Here is a 22,817-nt window from a genome sequence, read left to right as displayed (position 1 = left end):
AGTACGTCCAAAGTGTGAATGATGCATACATAAGACAAGATGATCACATAAATGTAAATCTTAAGTCATGCTAGCTAAGTACTTCTCAACACATTTAGAAATTTAGCTACTCATGCATGGTATGGAGAGATTGAACTAGATTGAAATGAAAATTCCATTTTCTGAAAATAAAATAATAAATACAAAATAACAAATGGATTTGAGAGATAACAAGCCTGGTAAGCAATGTCTCGCTTCCCGTGGCCTTTTACACTGCTCTTTATCACTTCAACTCTGTTCTAGTTGTAGATTCTTGCTCTCGCAAGGGTTGGCCCTCTCTCTTTTGTATTGCTTTCCGGCAATCTCTCGATCTGTCCGGGAGCAATTTCGCTCGGCTTCGCCTCATCTCCTTGCTCTCTTCGTCCTCTATGTATATGTATAAGTATGTGCGTGAACGGATCAGATCCTTTTCTCTCTGATGGCATTCGGTATTTATAGATTTCAAGGTGAAATAACTTTTCTTGCTAATGATTGCAATGATGGGCAGCATTAAGTTCCCTACTCTATTGCGCAGTTTAAAAGTCACCGAAAGTTCAATGTACTTGCTACTGTGTGGCTTTTAACGACTTGTCAATCGAATGCGAAATTGACCGTTATTAGCTTTATGTCCCATCATGATTTATTATGATGTCGCCTTGATGCGAGTTCTTTATGCGATCACCTTTTTAAGAAACTTCTCACTATGCATGACTTGTGATCGCAACTTCAAGCGCGCTGACGCATTGTGCCTTTGAATCACAATTTTATGTGCGCCATCGCATTGTACCAACACAAAATAGGTAAATTAACTGCTTTTATGCGATGAGCACTCGCGATCGCAAATTCCTTTTAGTTTGGCGCTTTTATACATGATATTGCCTATTTTACCATCGCATTCTCTCATTGTTTTACTTATTTAAGTTGTAATAACTTGTATTTCTACTAGTTATCACACCCCCAAATTTAAAACAATGCTTGTCCTCAATTATAAACTAAAGATTTTCTTTAAAAATTCAACCGCCTTTACCCTACCTAGACTTTTCAAGGTGCCTTATTCAAATTTCATGAACCAATGCCTTCTTAGTTTCTAACCCGATCTCTTCCTAAAATATTTATAATCTTTAGGGACCGCAAGTTTAACTGTAAAATTTTTTTTTAATCATTTCCAGGGCATCACATGATTTATTTTAAACTTTCTCCAATCGGGGCGTCCAAGTGATTTTGACCCTTGCGCGATTCAGATATTATTTTTGTGATCTTGCATTGATCCGAGTGTCCAACCTTTGTTTTGGCTTGCCCCCACGGGTGTCATGCAGACATCCAACTACGAGTAAGACACTCTTTCTCAGTCAAAACTCATGCCCATTTCTTATTTGGCAGTGGAGTTGCGACCACTTGGTTTATGCGTTGATCACGATTCCTACCTTCATTTTGGCTTGCCCCCACAGGTGTCATGCAGACATCCAACTATGAGCAGGATTTGATCTCAACATGATAATTTTTTTTAATTTATTTTTTTAAATCGAATTTCTAAAAGTAACAAGGTTGAAAATAACATTACCGATACCCATAAATTTAGTACACAGCAATGTCCTCATTGCTAAGAGACGAAATAACTCATGCGATGGACTTAGGAAATTTCGTAAAAAACGTTTTGAAGGAAAGCTGGTATATCGCTAAATTTTAGAAATATTTCATGAATTGATTGTCCTAAAATTAATCTGACTCTAGTACATACGGTAAGAAACAAAGGCATAGATTTCATCATTGAAGTCATAATTGGCACGGGGTGAATGCGACAATCAAATAAAGTAATCATAAATTCAAGATTGAGTCAAACTAAAGAGGATGCGATAGTAGAATTTAGCAATATTAAATTGAAATGTGAGAAGTGCAAAATTGAAATAAGATGAGGCAAGGAAAGACACAACCCCCAAATTTGCTTTGTCGCCCGCATCATTTTTTATCGCATCCTTTCCTACGATAGGCTGAATTTTTTATTGCGATGTGTTTATTGAATTGGTCGAGTGTTTGAGGTTATCACGTTGCTCCAACGTAATCATTTGTTATGATCAGTGATAAATATCAAGAGGATAAAAAGTATGAAAGAAAGAGTTGGCAATTATAAAGAGTCGTAATCATGCAAAAAGTAAGATAAAGTCATGAAAGAAAAATGACAAAAGGATACTAAAAAAAGGATATACTTCGCCCCTAATGAATATGTTGCTTATCAACGCAAGGACTACACGTTTCCTCTTCATTCTGGATTCCTCAGGTCCACGGAGGTTTTTTCGTGTTGGAAATCTCCTCCATGATACATCTTGACTCTTTGTCCATTTACCTTAAATGCTCTGGTCCCATCTTCATTTGTCAATTCTTCCGCTTCGTGCGGGAATACTTCTTTAATTATGAATGGTTCAGACCTACGCGATTTCAATTTTCCCGGAAAGAGTCGTGGTCTAAAATTGAACAGTAAGACTTTCTAACCTGCCTGGAGATTCTTTTTACATAGTTGCTTGTCATGCGAACTCTTCGTGCATTCTTTGTAGATTTTGGCATTTTCATACGCCTGTAGTCTCCATTCGTCCAGCTTGAGTAACTGAAGTTTTCTCTCCTCCCATGCAGCCTTCAGATTAAAGTTAAGCTTCTTCACTGCCCATAGCGCCTTATGCTCTAATTCCAACAGCAGATGACAAGCCTTCCCAAACACCAACGCATACGGTGACAGACGTATGGGTGTTTTATAGGCAGTTCTATATGCCCACAAGGCATTGTCAAGCTTCATGGCCCAGTCCTTCCGTGAGGGATTCACCACCTTTTCTAAAATCAACTTGATTTCTCTGTTAGAAACCTCGGCTTGTCTGTTTGTCTAGGGGTGATATGAGGTGGCGATCTTATGATGGACATTGTATTTGATCAGCAGGGGTTCCTTCATCACTTATTATGGCACGTGGGGTGCCAAAACGAGTGAAGATGTTTCTCTATAAGAATTTGGAGACTGTTGCCATATCGCTTGCGACGTATGAAACCGTTTCAATCCACTTGGAAACATAGTCGACGACCAATATAATGTATTTATGACCATTTGATGGTGGAAATGGTCCCATGAAATATATACCCCATATGTCGAATAGTTCCAATTCCAATATGATGTTCATCGGCATCGCATTTTTCTCTGAAATGTTTCCAGTGTGTTGGCACTTATCGCATTTCATAAAATAGTCTCGTGCGTCCTTAAACAAAGTTGGCCAGTAATACCTGTTTTACAAAACTTTTGCCACTGTGCGCTGTCCCCTGAAATGTCCTCCATAGGGTGAGTCGTGACATTGAAAATATATGCGCTGAAAAGCAGTCTCTGGAACACAGAGTCTCCATATCTGGTCTAATCCCCTTTTGTAAAGATTTGTTGTTTTTTATTAAACTAATAAACTAAGGAACTACCAAGAAATTGACAAGTCCCACTAGTACTCTTACGGTCAAGTAAACTACCTGCAAAATCCGCATCGGAATATCCTACCAAATTAAATTCAACATTTCTAGGATACCATAAGCCTAAATCAATAGTACCAAGCAAATATTTAAAAATTCTTTTAACGGCATGTAAATGTGATTCCTTAGGACAAGATTGAAATCTAGCACAAAGACATATACTAAACATAATATCGAGTCTACTAGCGGTTAAATAAAGTAAAGATCCAATCATACATCTATAAGTTTTTATATCCACACACTTACCTTTTTCATCCTTGTCAAGCTTAGTGGATGTGCTCATAGGAGTTTTTGCAATTTTACCTTCATTGAATTTGAACTTTTTGAGCAAATCCCTTGTGTATTTTTCTTGACTTATGAAAATATCATCCTTGAGTTGTTTGATTTTGAGTCCAAGGAAGAAGCTAAGTTCTCCAATCATACTTATCTCAAATTCACTATGCATACACTTAGAAAACTCTTCACACAAAGATGGATTAGTAGAACAAAAAATAATATCATCCACATATATTTGTATTAAAAGCATATCATTTTCTTTAGTCTTAATAAAAAGAGTAAGTCTATCATACCAAGCTCTTGGAGCTTGTTTTAAGCCATAAAGAGCCTTTTTCAACTTATAGACATGATTAGGAAAATAAAAAATTTCAAACCCCAGAGGTTGTTCTACATATACTTCCTCCATGATATAACCATTTAAAAATGCACTTTTCACATCCATTTGATACAAAATGAAATTCTTATAAAAAGCAAAAGCAAGCAACATTCTAATAGCTTCTATTCTAGCAACGGGTGCAAAAGTTTCTTCATAATCTATTCCTTCCTCTTGACAATAACCTTGAGCTACAAGTCTAGCTTTATTTCTAATGATATTTCCATTTTCATCCATTTTATTTCTAAAGACCCATTTAGTTCCAATTATAGAAACATGAGAGGGTCTAGGGACTAACTCCCAAACTTTATTCCTTTCAAATTGATTTAATTCTTCTTGCATAGCTAAAATCCAAAATTCATCATTTTCGGCATCTTTAAAACTTTTTGGTTCAATTTGAGAAACAAAAGCAAGATTATTATACATATTAAGAGAGGAACGAGTTTTCACATCTTGTTCGGGATCACCAAGAATTAATTCTTTGGGATGGGAAGGAGCATACCTCTACTCTTTAGGCATGGATGAAGAACCAACTTCGTTCTTTTCAATTAAGCTCACCTCTTGCTTACTTGAAACAATTTCCTTGCCTTTGTCACTAACAAGTAAATCTCCAAAATTTCCTTCTAAAACATCACTATAAATAGGCTCATTAGAAATAACATTGCAAGATTCATCAAATACTACATGCATTGATTCCTCAATCACTAAAGTTCTTTTTATTGAAAACTCTATAAGCTTTGCTAGTAGAGGAATAGCCAAGGAAAATACCAACATCTGTCTTATAATCAAATTTTCCAAGTTTTTCTTTGTTATTCAAAATAAAACATTTGCAACCAAAAACTTTGAAATACCCAATATTTAGAATTTTGTTATGCCAAAGTTCATAAGGAGTTTTATCCAAAGAAGGTCTAATTAAAACTCTATTTAAAACATAACAAGCGGTGTTAACGGCTTCCGCCCAAAAGTATGTAGGTAAACCATACTCATGCAACATTGATCTAGCAAATTCTTGCAAAGTACGATTTTTTCTTTCAACTACACCGTTTTGTTGAGGAATTCTTGGAGCGGAGAAATTATGAGAAAAACCATTTTCTTCACAAAAAGTTTCAAAAGCATTGCTATCAAATTATCCTCCATGATCACTTCTAATTTTATAAATCAAAAAACTTTTTTCATCTTGAACTCTTTTTGCAAAACTAGAAAAGCTTTTCAAAGCATCATCATTATGTTTTAGCATCAAAACCGAAATAAATCTTGAAAAATCATCAACTATCACAAAGGCATAATAGTTCCCTCCAAAACTAGCAATTCTAGAAGGGCCAAATAAGTCCATGTGTAATAGTTGAAGGGGTCTAGTTGTAGAGATTATATTTTTAGATTTGCAAGAGGACTTAGTTTGCTTACCCATTTGACAAGTATCATAAACTTTGTCCTTTTCAAATTTAAATTTAGGAAGACCTCTAACCAAAGAATTCTTGGAAATTTTTGAAATTAAGTGCATGCTAGCATGTCCTAGTCTTCTATGCCATAACCAAGAATCATTATGCAAAGCCGATAAACATTTATCATTAATAGGACAATAATTCAAATCAATAGTATAAACATTTTCATCTCTATTTCCAACAAATATAACTTTTCTATCACTAGCATTTTCAATGATGCAATTCTTTTTATCAAATACAACTATAAAGCCTTTATCACACAATTGACTTATACTAAGTAAATCATGCTTCAAACCATCAACCAAAAGTACATTTTCAATTAAAATAGAAGATTCATTACCTATACTACCTTTACCAATTAATTTACCTTTCTTGTTGTCACCAAAGGTTACAAGACCTCCATCCTTTTTGGAGAGAGAGACAAACTTGGATGGGTCTCCCGTCATGTGCCTTGAGCAATCACTATCCAAGTACCACTTGTTTTTCTCATAGGCTTTCAAACAAACCTACAAACACAAATGTTCAAGTTTGATTCTTTGGTACCCACACTTGTTTGGGTCCTAGATGGTTAGCATTGACAAACTTGGGAATACATTTCATTTTTGCATAGACATTTAAGACATTGGATTTAGACAAGTAATAAGAATAAGTTGTATGTCCAAACTTGCCACATGAGAAACAAACAACATTGTGCAAAGATTTATCTCTTACAATAAATTTTTGCCTACTTTTCTTTGAGAAGTTATTCCTTGGAGCATTGTGAAACTTTGCCCTTTGAGAAAAATTTCTTCTTGGAGAAGTAGTATGAGCATATTTCAATTTAAAATACTTAGATCTAATATGGCCTTCAACACCACAATAATGACATATAGGCACAAAGTTAGATATAACATGCTTAGACACACCCTTAGGCATATTAAGCTTAGGCATATTATGAGATGCTTTAACAAAGATAGTTTTAGAACTTGAAGGAGTAGAACATTCATCAATATAGCCTATACCTATTTTATCACCAAAAGGCTTGCCTACTTCAATTATCTTGTCTAATCTTTGAGTACTTATTGTCAACTTTTTAATAGATTCTTTAACCTTATCAAGTTCTTGCAAAGCACTAAATTCCTTTTCTTTGAGTAATTTAATCAAATTATCTTTTTCACAACTATCATGCTCAAGAAATTTAACTTTGTCAAGCAAGACATTTTTCTCATCACAATAAAAACGCATGCTTGTCACAAGAGATATTCATTTCATCAATATGCATAGCATCATGCTCATTCTTTTTTAAGCAAGCAACTTCTTCAAGTAAAGACTTATTTTTACTAGATAAAACACTGTATTTCTTTTTAAGCACAACATACTTAAAACTAAGTTTTTCTAAATCATTTTGCATATTTTCAAAAGCTTCGAACAATTCATTATAAGAAAGAGGTTCTAGAGTTACCTCATCATTTTGTTCATCCTCTTTGTCACTATGAGCCATGAAGCAAAAATTGGCCACTTCTTCATTATCATTCCCACTTTTTATTTCATCGCTATCATCCCAAGTAGCTTTCACTACTTTCTTCTTGGATTTCTTGGATGACTTGAGAAAAGGACAATCGGTTCTAATATGATCTGGCTTCTTGCATTCATAGCATATTACCTCATCCTTTTTGCTCTTTTCACCTTTTGACTCTTTTTTGTTGGAGAGATGCTTCTTGAATTGCTTCTTTCTCTTGATGAAGTTCTTATACTTACGTGAAAAATAGGCAACATCATCTTCATCAAGGTCATCTTCATCTTGGGAGTCAACTTCTAAAGAGATGGTCTTTAAAGCTATACTCTTTTCTTTCTTTTTCTTCTCATCCTCCATGTTTTTCTTGATCTTTATCTCATGCGTCAACAACGAGCCCATGAGTTCATCAATGGAGAGAGATTTGAGATCCTTTGCCTCTTGGATGACGGTGACTTTAGGCTCCCATTATTTAGGCAAAGACCACAATAGCTTCTTTATCTTCTCAAGATTTGAGTACTTTTTCCCAAGTCCTTCTAAAGCATTGACAATGTTAGTAATTCTAATAAACATATCGGAAATAGCTTCATTTTCATCAATTTTAAACATTTCATATCGATGAACTAACATGTCAATTTTTGTTTCTTTTACTTGACTAGATCCTTCATAAGTAATTTCTAATTTATCCCATATCTCCTTAGTGGTTTTGCAAATAGACACTCTATTATACTCAACTTCATTCAAAGAACAAAATAAGCAATTAATAGCTTTGACATTTAAAGAGTATGCTTTCTTTTCATTTATTGATCATTTTTCCTTAGGTTTTATAGTGCTAACACCATCAACATTTTTTGTTGGAATTATAAAACCTTCCTCAACAATATCCCATAAATCATAATCAATAGAAAACAAGAAAAATCTCATTCTATTTTTCCAATAACTATAATTAGTACCATTAAAGAAAGGAGACTTTGTAATAGATTGACTATCAGTAAAAGGGATAAAACCTAAAGTTGTCATAGCTAAAAAACAATTAAGTTTATCAAGAAATAAATATTTCAAGAAGAGCAACCCGCTCTGATACCAATTGTTGGATCGATATGGCAATCCTAGAGAGGGATGAATAGAGTTTAATTAAACTTTTTTTCTAAATTAACCCAATTAAACTAATTAATACACTTTTTATAAACAATAAGAAAAATTGAATTTATGCAACAAATAAGATGACAAAAATGTGATAATTTAATTCTATCAAATTTTAACAAATAAATAAGAACAAACTAAAACATACAATAAATTACTTAAATTAATTACAAAAATAAAAGGAAAGAGTTAGAGAAGAAGATACCGTAATTTTTATAGTGGTTCGGTCAAACTCGATCTACTCCACTCCCAAGCGCCTCTTGGGAATTTGAATAAAATCTTTCCGACTCTTTCCACGGATTAGAGCCCAACCGTTACACAACCGCTCTTTTTACGGGTTCAAGAGCAAACCCGATCCTTTCCATGGTTTAGGATCAAACCGTTACAAATGTTGGAGTTTTTGAAAAACACAATACAACTCTCACTAGAGTGGATTTACAAGTTTAAGCACTCAACAAGTTTATCCTCACAATACAATAACATTCTCTCAAGAATAAGATGAAAAGAAAAAAATTGGGAACTTAGAGAGAGTAACAATGGAATTTTTGAGTTTTGGAGGATTATGAAATGTAAAATTTGTTTGTTTAAAATTTGGAGAGAAATATGATTTATATAGAGATGGAAAAATTTTTAGAAACCACAATTAATTTGGACCATTGGATTTTGGAAAAGAAAAATCAATGGTGGAAATTTTAAACTAAACTAGTCGTTAGATACAAACAAAATATAATATTAAATTTCTTTTCTTTTGAAATTCTTTTTCTTTTTAAAATTAATCCAAAAAATAAAAAACATACCATGTATCAAAAACTAGCCGTTACACACAAACATAAAATAATATTAAATTCATTTTCCTTTTAATTCATTTTCTTTTTAAATTCATTCTTTTTAAAGTCAATCCAAAAATAAAAAACATACCATGTGTAAAAAACTAGCCGTTAGGTACAAACATAAAATAATATTAAATTTATTTTCCTTTTAAATTTCTTTTTAATTTCAATTTTTTTAAAAAAATTTTAAATCAATCCAAAAATCAAAAGTCCATCAGATGTTAATCTCCTAATGATCCACCATTCAACCAATATGTTGCCACATGTTTACATGCTAATGGTCTGGTTATGCCACGTTATCCACCACAGTATTTTCTTTATAGACTTGTTTCGGTCATATCGTCTTCGTTTTAGCTCCGATTTGAGTGATTTAAGAGATGTTGGAATCTTCCGAGCTCTACGCTATGGATATATTAAAACACTAAGATTTTCAGTAATTAAAAATTGAGTTTGTTATCATCAAAACGTTGATAAATTAATTAATTAATTAAAATTAATTAATTTGAGATTAAGGGCACAAAAGCCAACAGTTAACTACTACAGATGATAGATTCTAACCATTCATGTGGAGACATGCGAGCAGAGGTGTAACAACCCTACTTTCTAGGACTACTAAAAAGGGGATCACTACTGCATGCATGCATAAGTATTCTCATTGAAGAAAATAAAATAAATTAAAGAAAATAATAATAATCTTAAACTGCATTAAGTCTATAAAAAAATGTTCTAACATATCTAAAAATCTTAAATTGTTGAACCCAGGCATCCTTTTTGACAAGAAACAATTTATAAAAAAAATGAATAAATAAATAGATAAATTAATTAATTAAATTATGATAAATCCATGCATGGATAAAAACAAAACATGCGAAAATATAAACAGTCAAATACGAAAGCGAATTATGGTTCCTTTGGCACTGTCACGGATTCCTCTTGTCAATCGTCCGAATGTCCTTGCCCTTACCTGAAAAAAAAATAAAGATAAAGGTTGAGTATAAAATACTCTGTAAGTGATCCCATTACCGGGATCAGACTATGCATCCACGAGCAAAGAAAAAAAAATAACCCGTGGCTCATACAGTTACATCGGTTTTTTATGATGAAAGGAAAACCAAAAGACGTACTATCTTGCCTTGAAATGCATGTCTAGCGGCCCGTAGGCATACCGTCAAACATGATAATAACATGAACGTGAACCCGTTGACCCACGCATGTCTAGTGGCCCGTAGGCACACCATCAAACATAATAATAACAGGAACGTTAACCTATCGGTTCACGCATGTCTAGCGGCACGTAGGCACACGGTCAAAACATGAAACATGAAAATAAAAGTAACATGAACGTAAACCTATCGGCTCACACATGTTTAGCGGCCTGTAGGCACACCATCAAATATGATAATAACATGAATGTTAACCTGTCGGTTCACACATGTTTGGCGGCCCGTAGGCACACCGTTAAACATAATAATAACACGCGTCAAGGCAAGACAATAAACCGCTCTACTGGTCTATTCATGCATCACATACATAATATCAGTACTGATTAGAAGTTTTAACATGCTCATAATACTTGTAACAACCATGCAACTAGCAAAACATATTGTCAAACAAAAATCATGGACCAGAGTTAACTAAGTAACTTGATAGGTCTAATCTAGATCGCCTGGCACGAAGGCACCAGTAATAGTATCACTTACCTTAACTTGGTCACAAAAGTCCACACAAATAATTCCTTAAAACCTTTGGAAAACTTGAATCAACCCAAAGTTGTGGCTTGATCCAAGACAAATTCCAAAACTTGATTCAAGCAGCCAATCTGATCAAGAATTAATTCCAAAATCAATAACTTATTTTTTTCCCACTATTAATCTCAATCCAAAAGAATAACCAACCAACTTACACAAAACTTACCAAAACTGAAACTCTTCGATGAAGAGAATGGTCATTTCTTTGTTAGCAACGCCTTGAAATCCAAATCCTGAAAGTCGACACAATGGGTAACACTAAAATCGTTTCCAACACCAAGAGGCACTTTAAAAAGACTCAACACCAAACCTTGCCCAAAATAATCCAATTTTTACCCAATCTCAAAAAGGCAGAGGCGACGAACGGAACGACAAGGAGGCAGTGCTGCTTGCAGTGGCGAGGAGCTCATAGCACGGCTGGAACTCACAACGGCAGTGATGGAACAGCGAGGCATTGCTTGCGGTGGCGCTGGCGAGGAGATCCAGCGAGGTGAGGCTGCTTGCAGCGGCACTGGCGAGGAGATCCGGTGATGTTGCTTGCGGCGACACCGGAACGGCAAGGCTGGCGGCGGGTGGAAGGTGCTGGCGGCTAGGGCTGGAAGGAAAAGAAGAAGAAGAAGGGAAGGAAAAAGGGTTACGTGCGTGTGGGTTGGGGAGAGAAAAAGGTAAATTTAATTTTCTTTTTTTTTTTTTCTTTTTTTTCCATTCCTTTAACCCTTTCCATAAATATATATAACCAAATTAAACTCTTCCTTCTCCCTTAAAAAAACAAATTCCTTAATTATCTCCCAAAATATATATACTTATATATATATTTTCCTTTTCCTTTAAAAAAAGAATCTAATATACACATTTAATTATCTCCATAGATAACCAAATCTCCCAAATATAAGCCAAAATAAAACTCAATTAATTCCAAATAATTAAATCATATTTTAGCTTAGCCCAAAGACATAAATCTCATATAATTTATCCAAGTAGCCAACAATAAAAAAAAAAAACTTAATTACAAAATAAAAATCAAGATGTTACAAGAGGTGTCCTATACAAAGAGTTTATATAAGACTGGACCACAAGATGATTCGTCTCTTTATATAACGTCATTGATACTTGAGACTTACATCTCACCTAAACGACCATAGGTGGCATGATCTTAATCCTGAGTGTTTTGGGAACTCTTGCCTTTGAGGGCGGTCCTTTGATTAGTATGCGTGAGAGTGGCTAGATTGCCAACTCAACATAGTTACTTTTTTGGGGATTTATCTAATGTGGGAGCTGGGAACTTAGTTACACATTATGGAATTCACTCCTTCCCCGAACCAGGGATAAGTAGATAGATTGCTCCCTTAAAGGTTAATTCTAGGTCTTGAACATAGTGGCCACAACTTCTTTTTGGAAGAAAGGACTCAGTCATAGTAGGATTATGACTTATGTTCATTAGAGGGATCAGTGGTACTTAAGAAGTTAGATGTAACTAGAGAGACATAACGGTTAATTGGCCCAACTGTACTTGAGCGATCTGTAAAGCATTATCGCACTGTTGATTGGTTGATATGGACACAAAATATAACTGTGGTAAGGAGAGTGTAGCTGTCGATCTTTAGTGGAATGTCTGACAGTTAACGGATAGTGGATCCCGTGACTAAAGAGTTTAGTCAGTTATTCACATATCGTTGGAGATTCAAGCTACAGGTCCATAAGGTCCCCTTGGTAGCTCAATAGATTTAAGTTGAGAATCAGTTCTTGGTGTTGATTTGAAATGTTCAAATTGACAAGAGAAAATTTGATTATATATGATATAATCGGTGTGATGTATGAGATACTTAAAGTGGAGGATTAATGTAAATGTGATTTATATTAAGTACCATAATATAGAAAAAGAGTTATGGTTTATATATTTCATGAGATAAAATGTTAAAACTATAGGTTATAAATATAATATGGTAAGTTGGTTATCATATTTATTTATAATAATATTAATTATTGGATAATTATATCTTTTTCTATAACAACCAATTGAGCGAAAGGTTTTTGGTGGTTTTATGGTAACCGTGAGATAAAAGGAAAAATGTTTTCCTAAATTTATGAAGAGTTGCAATTCTCGAAAAAAACTTACGGAATGCTGTCAAGTGAGTTAGTTTCACTAAACAATAGCTGAAAGAGAGATTAGACGATCGTGGAGTGTTACTATACGATAGTTCATTCAGCTTGTCGTAGCTAAAAGATCGCAGGGCATTATCTATACGATTGGTTGCCGTCTTCTAAACGATTGAGCATTCGTTTATACGATAGGCATTTCTCATTTCCCACTTGCTCAATCGTTTACACGATTGTTATTCCTCTGGTTTCTTCCTCTAATCAAGTCTACACAGAGCCCACACTTCTAGATTCTCACACTGAGAATACCAAGGTAGCTATTGTGCTGATGTCCTCACTCAACTTGACTGAGTTCAAGGTTTATGAGGTCGTTCGTTGGGTTCATGATCCTGGAGATCGTTGAGTTCGTGTTTGCTGATTGATCGTATTGTGTTGCGGTCGTTGTGTTCGAGCGTTCGTGTGTTTCTGTCTTGGAGACTGGACCAACGTTCGTGATTGAAGGAATTTGAATCATGAGTCTTCAAAGGTATATATAATCTTTCCCTTGATCTCATTGTTAGTAATTTTGTGACTGTAATTTCGTATGTTATAATCAAATAAATCTTATATGTGCATACAGTATGCCATGTAGATTAAAATCCTACCGTAGGAAACATGTTACATGCATTGAAAGTATGTTATGAAATGTTATAATATATAGTATGCATGTTAGGGTTTCTTTTATTTAATATAATAGTTATATTGGATATTGAATGCGTTTGTTGTTTGTCGTGGATATTTAGCATGTCTAAAATTTTGTAAGCTGTTATAAAATTGGGTTAGACGTTTAAAGTCCATAACAAAGAATAGTTGCATGTTCACTTAGGTTAACCACTTATTTTAATAGTTAAAATAGGTCGTTAAACTTATAAAACTAGGGTTACAAACTCAACCGGTATATAATGCTGTCGAAGGCTGGGGGTACTTAAGTTGACGGTCTATGGAAAACCTCCTACTTGGGGATTATGGCCAAATTATTGAGCGTTGGTTACCGGTTTATGAGCATACGTGAATGGTGTGAGGTAATAAAAATAGTTTATCACCTAGACATCGTAGGTTTAAATCCATTTATAAGTGTTATACTTGGATAAACCATCTAGACTTAGGGTTTTTTTTATTAGCCGAAAAAGAACTTGAGTATAAATTTACCAAAAAATTTAGAACACTTCAGTGGGAGAATAAAAGTTATTAGCTCTCACGTCCTCAAGAGTTCACACTGTGAGATCCTTGCTCTGCTTCCTGTCGATTTTACCTCGACTGCTCCATTCAGAAAGTGTTTGTATGGGTCAATAACAAGGTGAATGAGGGAAGTCATTCATAGTAAGTGAGTGAAGGAAATGTGTCAACATTGTCCTACGGTTTCTTCCATTCGTCTAAACCGTGAGATTCCTATGTTGTACCTGCTGTCATTTTTAGGAGGCACTAGCTAGTCGTTAACCACGACGATCCCCACGGAGGGTTGTAACATAGGATTCGGAACAACCCAAGCTTCAGTAAAATGAATAGGGTCTTATAGTTCCATATTGGGTATTTTTCTTCTATTTCAGAGGCATACTCGTATCGTTCTATGAGATTTGAAAATGGCGAGTGTACACTTACAAGACTTACTAAGTGTTAGTAATGATCTTGATCGAAAACGATAACTAAATGATTATCGGAATATGAGTTATTCTGGAGATAGTATTTGGTCAAGAATTGTCTTGCTTTTGTGAAGGAATTCTTGACTACCCTTCAGTAGCAATTGTTCTAGATTACTTAAGTATCGTTGCAAGAATAATGATTATGGGTACATTATCACATTGCTAAAACTTGATTGGATTTAAAAACAATTCATTTATAGAATTTGTTTATAATTTCGTAATGACGAGTTTAATTATACAATTGTTGGCATCAGACAAATTGATCGAGGATAACTATGTGACATGGAAATCGAATTTGAACATGATACTTACGATAGACGATTTGAAATTTGTCTTAACAGTGAAATGTCCTCCCATTCTTATCTCTAATTCCAATCGAACTGTTCAGAAAGCTTTTGATAGATGGATCAGAGCGAATGATAAAGCCCGTGCTTATATTCTCGCTAGTTTATTTGTCGTTTTGGCGAAAAAACACGAGGATATGAGTACTGCTAAAGAGATTATGGAATCACTGAGAGGGATGTTTAGACAACTGTCCTTCACCCTGAGGCATGATGCTATTAAATACGTTTACAATAGTCGCATAAAAGAGGGGACCAATGTTCGTGAACATGTCCTGGACATGATGGTCCACTTTAATGTGGCCGAAGTAAACAACACTATGATGAACGAGAGAAGCCAAGTTGGTTTTATTCTAGAATCTCTTCTGAAGAGTTTTTTGCAATTTTGTACGAATGCATTGATGAATAAAATTGAGTGCAACTTGACAACTCTACTGAATGAGTTGCAAGCGTTTCAGACTATGTTGAGAACGAAGGGTTTGGAACTAGAAGTAAATGCTGCTTCTGTTGAGAAAAGAGAAACATCCTCTAAGCCTGATATTGCCCCCTCTTCGCAGAGTAAGAGTATTCCAACGAAGAAAGACAACGGGAAAGGGAAGAAGAAGCCTGCTAGCAAGAAAAGCAAGAAAACCGCGGTAGAGAAAGGGAAATGTTTCCACTGCAACGAGAAAAGGCACTAGAAGAGAAATTGCCTAAATATCTTGCAGAGAAGAAAGCAGTGAAAGCTAAACAGGAAACTTAGTTCCTTAATACCGCTTACACAGCTAGACCAGTGGGAGAAGTTGCTGCTGAATATGATATTACCTGCGTTTTTTTATCATGTAATGAACATATTGAACATATTTCTTTGTTTTTAATGAAATGCTCATTTTCAGATAAATATGTTTGTTCTATCTCTTAGAAACTTCTGTTGAGAATCAAATTGCTAAAATCCATTTGCAAATATTCAGATATTTAAACGAAAAGTTTAAAGATTTCTAAATCTTACTGTTAACAAGAGTTGTTAAGATAGGTCAGACGCATCTTAATCAAAGAGTTGAGAGTACCTCAATGCAGTGGAAGGAAAGTGTGCTTCCTGGTCATTATTGAGAATTATATGCATTCCCCATACATTTTAATAAAAAGTCTATTGTACACTAATATGTTTACAATGATTCTCTCAGCTAAAGTGTTTGAGAATCACCTAGTAAGACTAGAAATACTAGGTTAATAACCTAGGGCAAACGGGCCAAATATCGGGTATCAGATATCGAATGGTAAACTATGGGTATGGGATGCCATAGTTTATTGTATTTCTCTATAAAACTTAGAAACTCAGTCTTATATATGGGATACATAAGTTACCACTGAAGTTTTTGTTCAAGAGGGAGTTTGTTGGGTTTTATGTCCTAAAACTCGTGGTTTGTAAACAATAGAACTTATTCTGAAAATTCAATAAGTTGTTATTGAATATATTATTTTTTCGAAATCCAATAAGCCTAAGTCCCTTGACTATTACATACGTACTTGAAATTTATATGGAGACATACAAATGGATCAGGTTCGAGTAAATAGTCAAAATGATCTATAGTATATGAATAAGATTGAGTGCCTTATTCTGGTAACACTATGGGATGCGGCCTACTCTATAGTTGTTATATGAGGATATGAGGAGTGGAGGCGTCATGTGCAAATGAGTTTTATGCAAGATCGGACCACGAAACCAGTCACTCTTACTGTATAATGCTATTTACTATTTAAGACTGACTATTTCAAAACGATGACCTAGGTAACTTGACCTTAATCCTGAGCTAACTATGAATTTCTATTTGTTCGGGATTATCCTTTGATCTACAAACGATGAGGGTAGACCAACTACCTCTGCTCAATAAGCCTCCCATTTTGGGGATAAGATCGAATGAATAGCTGGGGACATAGAGTGCAAGACGGAATTTATTCCTTCCCGATTAGGGTTAGTAGAGAGGTTGTTACCTTCAAATGCTGATTTTGGGTTTTGAACAAGAGGTTTCACCCCCTCATTGTCCTGAGAGGGATTCAATTTGTTGATTGGATCACAAATCAATTGTTCATTAGGGGATCAGTGAGAATTTTAGGAACAAGAGGTAAATTCGGGGGTAAAACAGAGATTCGACCCAACCGTTATTACGGATAACTTGTGAAGGGTTAACTTACTAATCATGGTTATATCGAGTGAACATAATATATCTACAGTGGGGGGAGTTCAGCTCTGAGCTTTAGTAGAATCACCCATTAGTTAACGAATGGGGGTTAGTTGGGTCTAATGAGTTTAACCGATAAATCTCGGATTGTTGGAGCCCATGATCTATAGGTCCGCGAGGTCCCCTTACTAGCTCGTAAATGGATAAGCTCTAGAATAGCGTGATAAGTTAATTTGAAGTGTTCAAATTAGAATTAAATGAAACTGGATTTTTTAAATATGATTTAAATATTTGAAGATGGAATTGTGTAAAAATTAATTTAATATTTGATATCAAATTAATTAGAATTATTTAATTTGTTTAAATAATTATTTATTAATTTTATTAAGAAAATTAATTTATGAAATTAAATTTGTAAACTTAATAATATTTTCAATTTTGTTAAAAGAACTGATTTATGAAATCAATATTTGATAAATTGAAAAAGAAGGAAAAGTCACAAAATGGAAAATTGGCTTTTTCCATTGTTTTCATCAAGTAGTTCACTAACAACCCACTTCTCAAGCTTCATTAACTCCAAACATGAGCTGCATCTCATGCAGCAAATCTCTTTGCATGATGGTCTACAATATATCGAGAAGATTGGAGTGTTTTGAAGCAATGCAACTGATCAATTTTTTTTGAAAAATTTGTAAGAAGAAGGGCGTTCTTCACGTTGGGTTACTGCAGTGAGCTTGTCTCCAAATTCCCTTGATTCTAGCTTATTTTAGTCCCACTACTCAATATAAAGCACCAAGAGGAGAGTAGAGAATATCTTGGGGCGGTCTACAACAATCAGAGGAGATTTGCAGCTGGTTTCAACCTTTGAGGAAGTTCTACAAAGGTATGTCACAAAACCCATTTATTTCTTTTGAAGCTTGCTTTCATTTCTACCAAAATTAATGAATTAGAGTGCTTATGGATCTTGGTCTCTTCCACTACACGATGGTACCATTCCAACAAAATGAGGATCAGACCATCTGTAGCAAGTCACAACACTTGTAACTCTTCTACAAAGCGGGCCACATCCGTAATGTCACCAGGATAAGGTTTCCCTCCTATATCCATATACTACAAACCATTTTGGTTATCATTTAAGGCATGATCCACCTGTATGTCTCCACATACATGCTTAAGTTACAACGACAACCAGGGATCTTAGTTTATTGGTTTGTGGTAAAGCAAATAAAACATCTCATGTTTCGTAGACAACAATGAATAAAATATCATATACCATTACATCATAAGCATTTGTTCAATACAATGTTTACAAACTACAGGACCCAACGGGAGTTTAGGGCATTAATCCCAATAGTCTCCCACTTGTCCTAAAGCAAGTAGGGTGTACAATATCACTAGTACAAAACAATAAATTAGGGCACTAAGGCCAGTACAAAAATCTCCCACTTGCCCTAGTCCATCTGCAGGCGGTCCCGTAGACCCATGCTCTGAAGGTGACCCTAAAAAACTGTAGTTGTGAGAGCCTTCGTAAACGGGTCAGCAACGTTGTGCTCCGAAGCGATCTTCGTGACTATCACGTCCCCTCGTTGCACTATCTCGCGGATGAGATAATAGTTTCACTCTATATGTTTGTCGTGCTTGTGACTCTTGGGCTCCCTGGAGTTTGCCAGGGCATCACTATTGTCACAATAGAGGGTGATGGGCCCAGACATGTCTGAAAAACCTTCCAGATAAGTCAGGAACTTCCTAAGCCAAACAGCCTCCTTAGCAGCTTCACAAGCCGTTACATACTCGGCTTCCATTGTGGAGTCAGTGATGCACCCCTACTTAGTGCTTTGCCACACTACTATTCCTCAGTTAAGAGTAAACACTAACTCTGAAGTGGATTTCCTAAGAATCCTTATCAGTCTGAAAGTTATAGTCCGTGTATCCAGTAAGGATCAAATTCTTAGTTCTATTCGTGAGCATGTAGTCCCTCGTTCTCCGAAGATACTTGAGGATGTTCTTGACTGCGGTCCAGCGACCCTGCCCTAGATTAGACTGATACCTACTGACTATCCCCACAACGTAGTAGATGTTTGGTTTAGTATAGAGCATCACATACATCAAACTGCCAACGATAGATGCATAGGGGACTTGTCTAATCTCCTTAACCTCTTGAGGCGTCTTAGGACACATTTCCTTAGATAATGTAACTTCATGTCTGACAGGCAGTAGCCTCTTTTGGAGTTCTGCATCGAGTACTTGAGCAACATCTTGTCAATGCATGATGTCTGAGACAGGGCTAGCACTTTGTTCTTCCGATCCCGAAAGATTTGAATACTAAGAACAAACTGAGCCTCTCTTAAATCTTTCATTTGGAATTGGGTCGCTAACTAGTTCTTAACTACAGTCAATAGTCGTACATCATTCTCAATGAGTAGGATATCGTCTACATACAACACTAGGCAAACTACTGAATGTTGATGGAAGGCTCTTCAACATTTTGGTCAAAGCCATACGATTTGATTGCAGTATCAAACTGAATGTTCCAAGATCGAGACGTCTGTTTTAGCCCATAAATGGACCGATTCAGTTTGCAAACCTTTTGCTCTTGACCTTGGGCTATAAATCCCTCGAGCTACACCATATAAATGGTATTCTCAAGATTGCCATTCAGAAAGGCAGTTTTGATATCCATTTTCCATATCTCATAATCATAAAATGCGACAATGGACAGGAGGATGCAAATAGACTTCAACATGGCAACAGGCGAGAAAGTCTCCTCATAGTCAACTCCCTCCACCTGGGTATAACCCTTTACCACAAGTCTAGTCTTTAAGGTTTGCACCTTTGCATCAGCATCCCATTTCCTCTTGTAGATCTATTTACAACCTATAGGTTTTACCCCTTTAGGTTAATCTACAAGATCCCATACTGAGTTGAAGTACATCGACTCCATCTCGAGATTTATGGCTTTGACCAATTCATCCCGGTTAACATCCCCCATTGCCTTCTGATAAGACAACGGATCCTCAACCTCGCCATCGACTACCATAGCCAGGACTTTGGTGAAACCCATATAGCGAACAGGTGGGTTTGCAACTCTCTCACTACGTCGAGGTTCCCTCAACTCTTGAGGTGGTACTGACCTACCAGATGAACTACCATTAATAACTCTTGCTGATGAAGCAGGCCCTTCAACAACTCTTGTTGAAGTTTCAGTAGTTTCGTTGGAAAGCTCACATAACACGATCTTACGTGGACTGTGCTCCTTAATATGATCTTCTTGCAGCTGATCTTGATTGTTTCCACTAGTTTGGAGTCCTGCTGGTGCTTCTTGATGAAAACCAACCATTCTTCCCACGTCCAAAGTCAATTTTCAATTGCTTTTTGCAAACCCGCCATTGAACTTTTCATAACACTCATATGATCTCTGATGCTGTTGATAGTAGTTTCTAGATTGCCTAATGTTCGGTTGGTTATTTGACGAGAAGTGGAAAAAGATACTTCTGCATCATTAGAAGAGAGGGGGTGAAGAGTGGGGAGTTTACCAAGCCCTTTACTCGCCATGAGGTCCCTTCACGAGGTCGCTTTGATACCAAATGGTGAAGACTAAAGAGTCTTGGAGAAATCTTGGAAGAATCTTGGAGTTGAAATTTTTATTCATTGATTAAAATGGGTGATAAGTTCCCTTTAAATAGACCCGAAGAGAAAGGGCTTGTACATATCTAATTAACTAACTAACCTAACCTCCTTTAAATAGACCCAAAAGAGAAGAGTTTTGTCACACCTATTCTAAAATTAAAACTAAATTTAAAAAGAGAATACAATCTGTCATTTTACAAGAAATATCCAAAATACCTTTTTTACAAGAAATGCCCAAAATACCCTTAATATCCTTACATCACCAATCCCCTGATTCTAGAATTTGGTCTTTAGAATCATCATGCAAGTTCACTGCTAAGTCACTTTCCAAGCATTTAATTGTTTCATCTTATATGAATAAGGGCTTTTTCGGGCTTTATGGAAGTCTAAGAGCCTCAAAAGAATTAGCATTTTGGTATGGATCATGATCTACGATACCTTCAACCATGAAGCCACATAACATAAGCAAAAAAGTTATTATTTATTTCCTTCCATTTGCCCACTTTGCTTAACATCCAGTGAAAGGACCTACACCATTTATTTTTTCAATGCCCATTCTCATTTTTAGCGTGTCTTGGGTTTTTGGGAATTCTTTTTGAGATGATGTTTCGCAATTGCTGAGTGGCCCCTCAATTCCATGCAAAACCCAAGTTTTATGATCAAATGCGATTCAAGCTGTATTGTCAGAACTTTAGTTCGAACAGAATGAAAGAGTCTTTCATGACAAACCCATTGATTGGTCAGAGGGTTTTGCTTCAGCACAGATTCTAGCATCTTCATAGAGTTCACAATCCAAGTTCTTTGTTGATTACTCTACATAAGACATATGCCTCAAGTGGTGTGCATTTATTTCTTTGTTGATTACTCTACATAAGACATATGCCTCAAGTGGTGTGCATTTATTTCTAACGCTTAATTATATTGCTTATATTTTAAGTCTTTGTGATGTTTTGTTAATAACTTATATGTCCCATTTTGAGGTTATTTTGTAATAGGAAATGATGAAGGTGCTAAGATTGTGTCAACCTAGTTGAGATAATCTGGTGCATCTACTGATCCTTAGTTCTCTTGAGTTGTATGACTCTTTGTTTCCTTGTAATTTGAGCATTTGTTTCTTTTCATTATATCAATGAAAAGTTCAAAAAAAAAAAAAAATTGACCTATACAGAAATATAGGGAGAGAGAATGTAAAGGAGGGAAGAAAGAATTATAGTTGGGGTAGTGGTAAAGTACGAAGTGGTGAATGTAAAACTTTTCAAAAGAATTTTTTTTCTCCAATTAGAGATCTTTGTTGTAATCACCTATTAGTGGAGGTTTCCCTTATTTCATTCAACATTGAAATGTTTTTTATATGAGAAAACAAAAATAAAATTTTGAAGCACACGATGGACATATTATATTTACTATTTTTTTTCTTGTGAGGTTATAATTTTTATAATTTAATGTTGGTGGACTGGATCGATAATTAGTCTAGATTCTTCGTTCGTAATTTTATCCTTACTCAGGTTGTTATTATCTTCTTATACGTTCATCAATAAGGGTTCATTTTCTTTTTCTAGTTCAACATTGTAACAACGTGGGGTTTTAGGATTGATGCATGATGCATTAACTATTTGAGCACTAAGATTGGCAACAACAACACTGTTCTTATAAAATGATACTAATGCTTTTGTCTTCTCGTACAACTTAATTATTAGGTTTTGTGACCAATATTTGGATCTACAAACAAGGGCATCGATTTTCAGCCCACGACTTATGGAGGTAGAGTTTATTGCTTTTGCTATAATGGGCCTTCACTCTATTTCTCTTCATTTTTTTAGTTGGTTTTTTTGACACTCAACACAATTGATGGTGTTGGGTAGAAGTACAATAAAACCAAGCCATAAAACCACTCAAAACTTCCATTTAGAAATACTAAAATAAGAAAAGGTGTAAAAAGAAAACCATCAAAAGGATGAAAAAATACCACCCTAAAATGTTTGTTCAAAGATCTACAAATATGCATATGATGGTGTTAAAGATAGCAGAGTTTGCCTATGTGAGATGTAAGTATATTATTTGGAAAAAGATTCATTGATAAACTGATATGTAGAATGAGATAAA

At 35.3% G+C, this 22,817-nt stretch overlaps 2 protein-coding genes across 2 annotated transcripts; one reads left to right on the top strand and one right to left on the bottom strand.

Annotated features, from left to right (window-relative positions):
• Positions 1 to 2,275: 2,275 nt before the first annotated feature.
• LOC150038199 (uncharacterized) lies at positions 2,276 to 2,803 on the bottom strand. The gene is made up of 2 exons (XM_090312463.1): positions 2,506 to 2,803; positions 2,276 to 2,400 (listed from the first exon to the last, which is right to left on the bottom strand). Exons 1-2 carry the CDS (start codon positions 2,801 to 2,803, stop codon positions 2,276 to 2,278), a joined length of 423 nt encoding a protein of 140 aa, XP_090168589.1.
• A 12,004-nt stretch (positions 2,804 to 14,807) lies between these two features.
• LOC150038198 (uncharacterized) lies at positions 14,808 to 15,608 on the top strand. The gene is made up of 2 exons (XM_090312461.1): positions 14,808 to 15,188; positions 15,387 to 15,608. The coding sequence occupies exons 1-2, from the start codon at positions 14,808 to 14,810 to the stop codon at positions 15,606 to 15,608; spliced, it is 603 nt and encodes a 200-aa protein (XP_090168587.1).
• The last annotated feature ends 7,209 nt before the right edge of the window (positions 15,609 to 22,817 follow it).

The sequence above is a fragment of the Benincasa hispida genome, chromosome 1 (genome assembly GCF_027475165.1).
Source record: "Benincasa hispida cultivar pf3 chromosome 1, pf3_genome.v1.1, whole genome shotgun sequence".
NCBI classification, from domain to species: Eukaryota; Viridiplantae; Streptophyta; class Magnoliopsida; order Cucurbitales; family Cucurbitaceae; genus Benincasa; species Benincasa hispida.
This window is presented reverse-complemented; position numbering and strand designations above follow the sequence as displayed.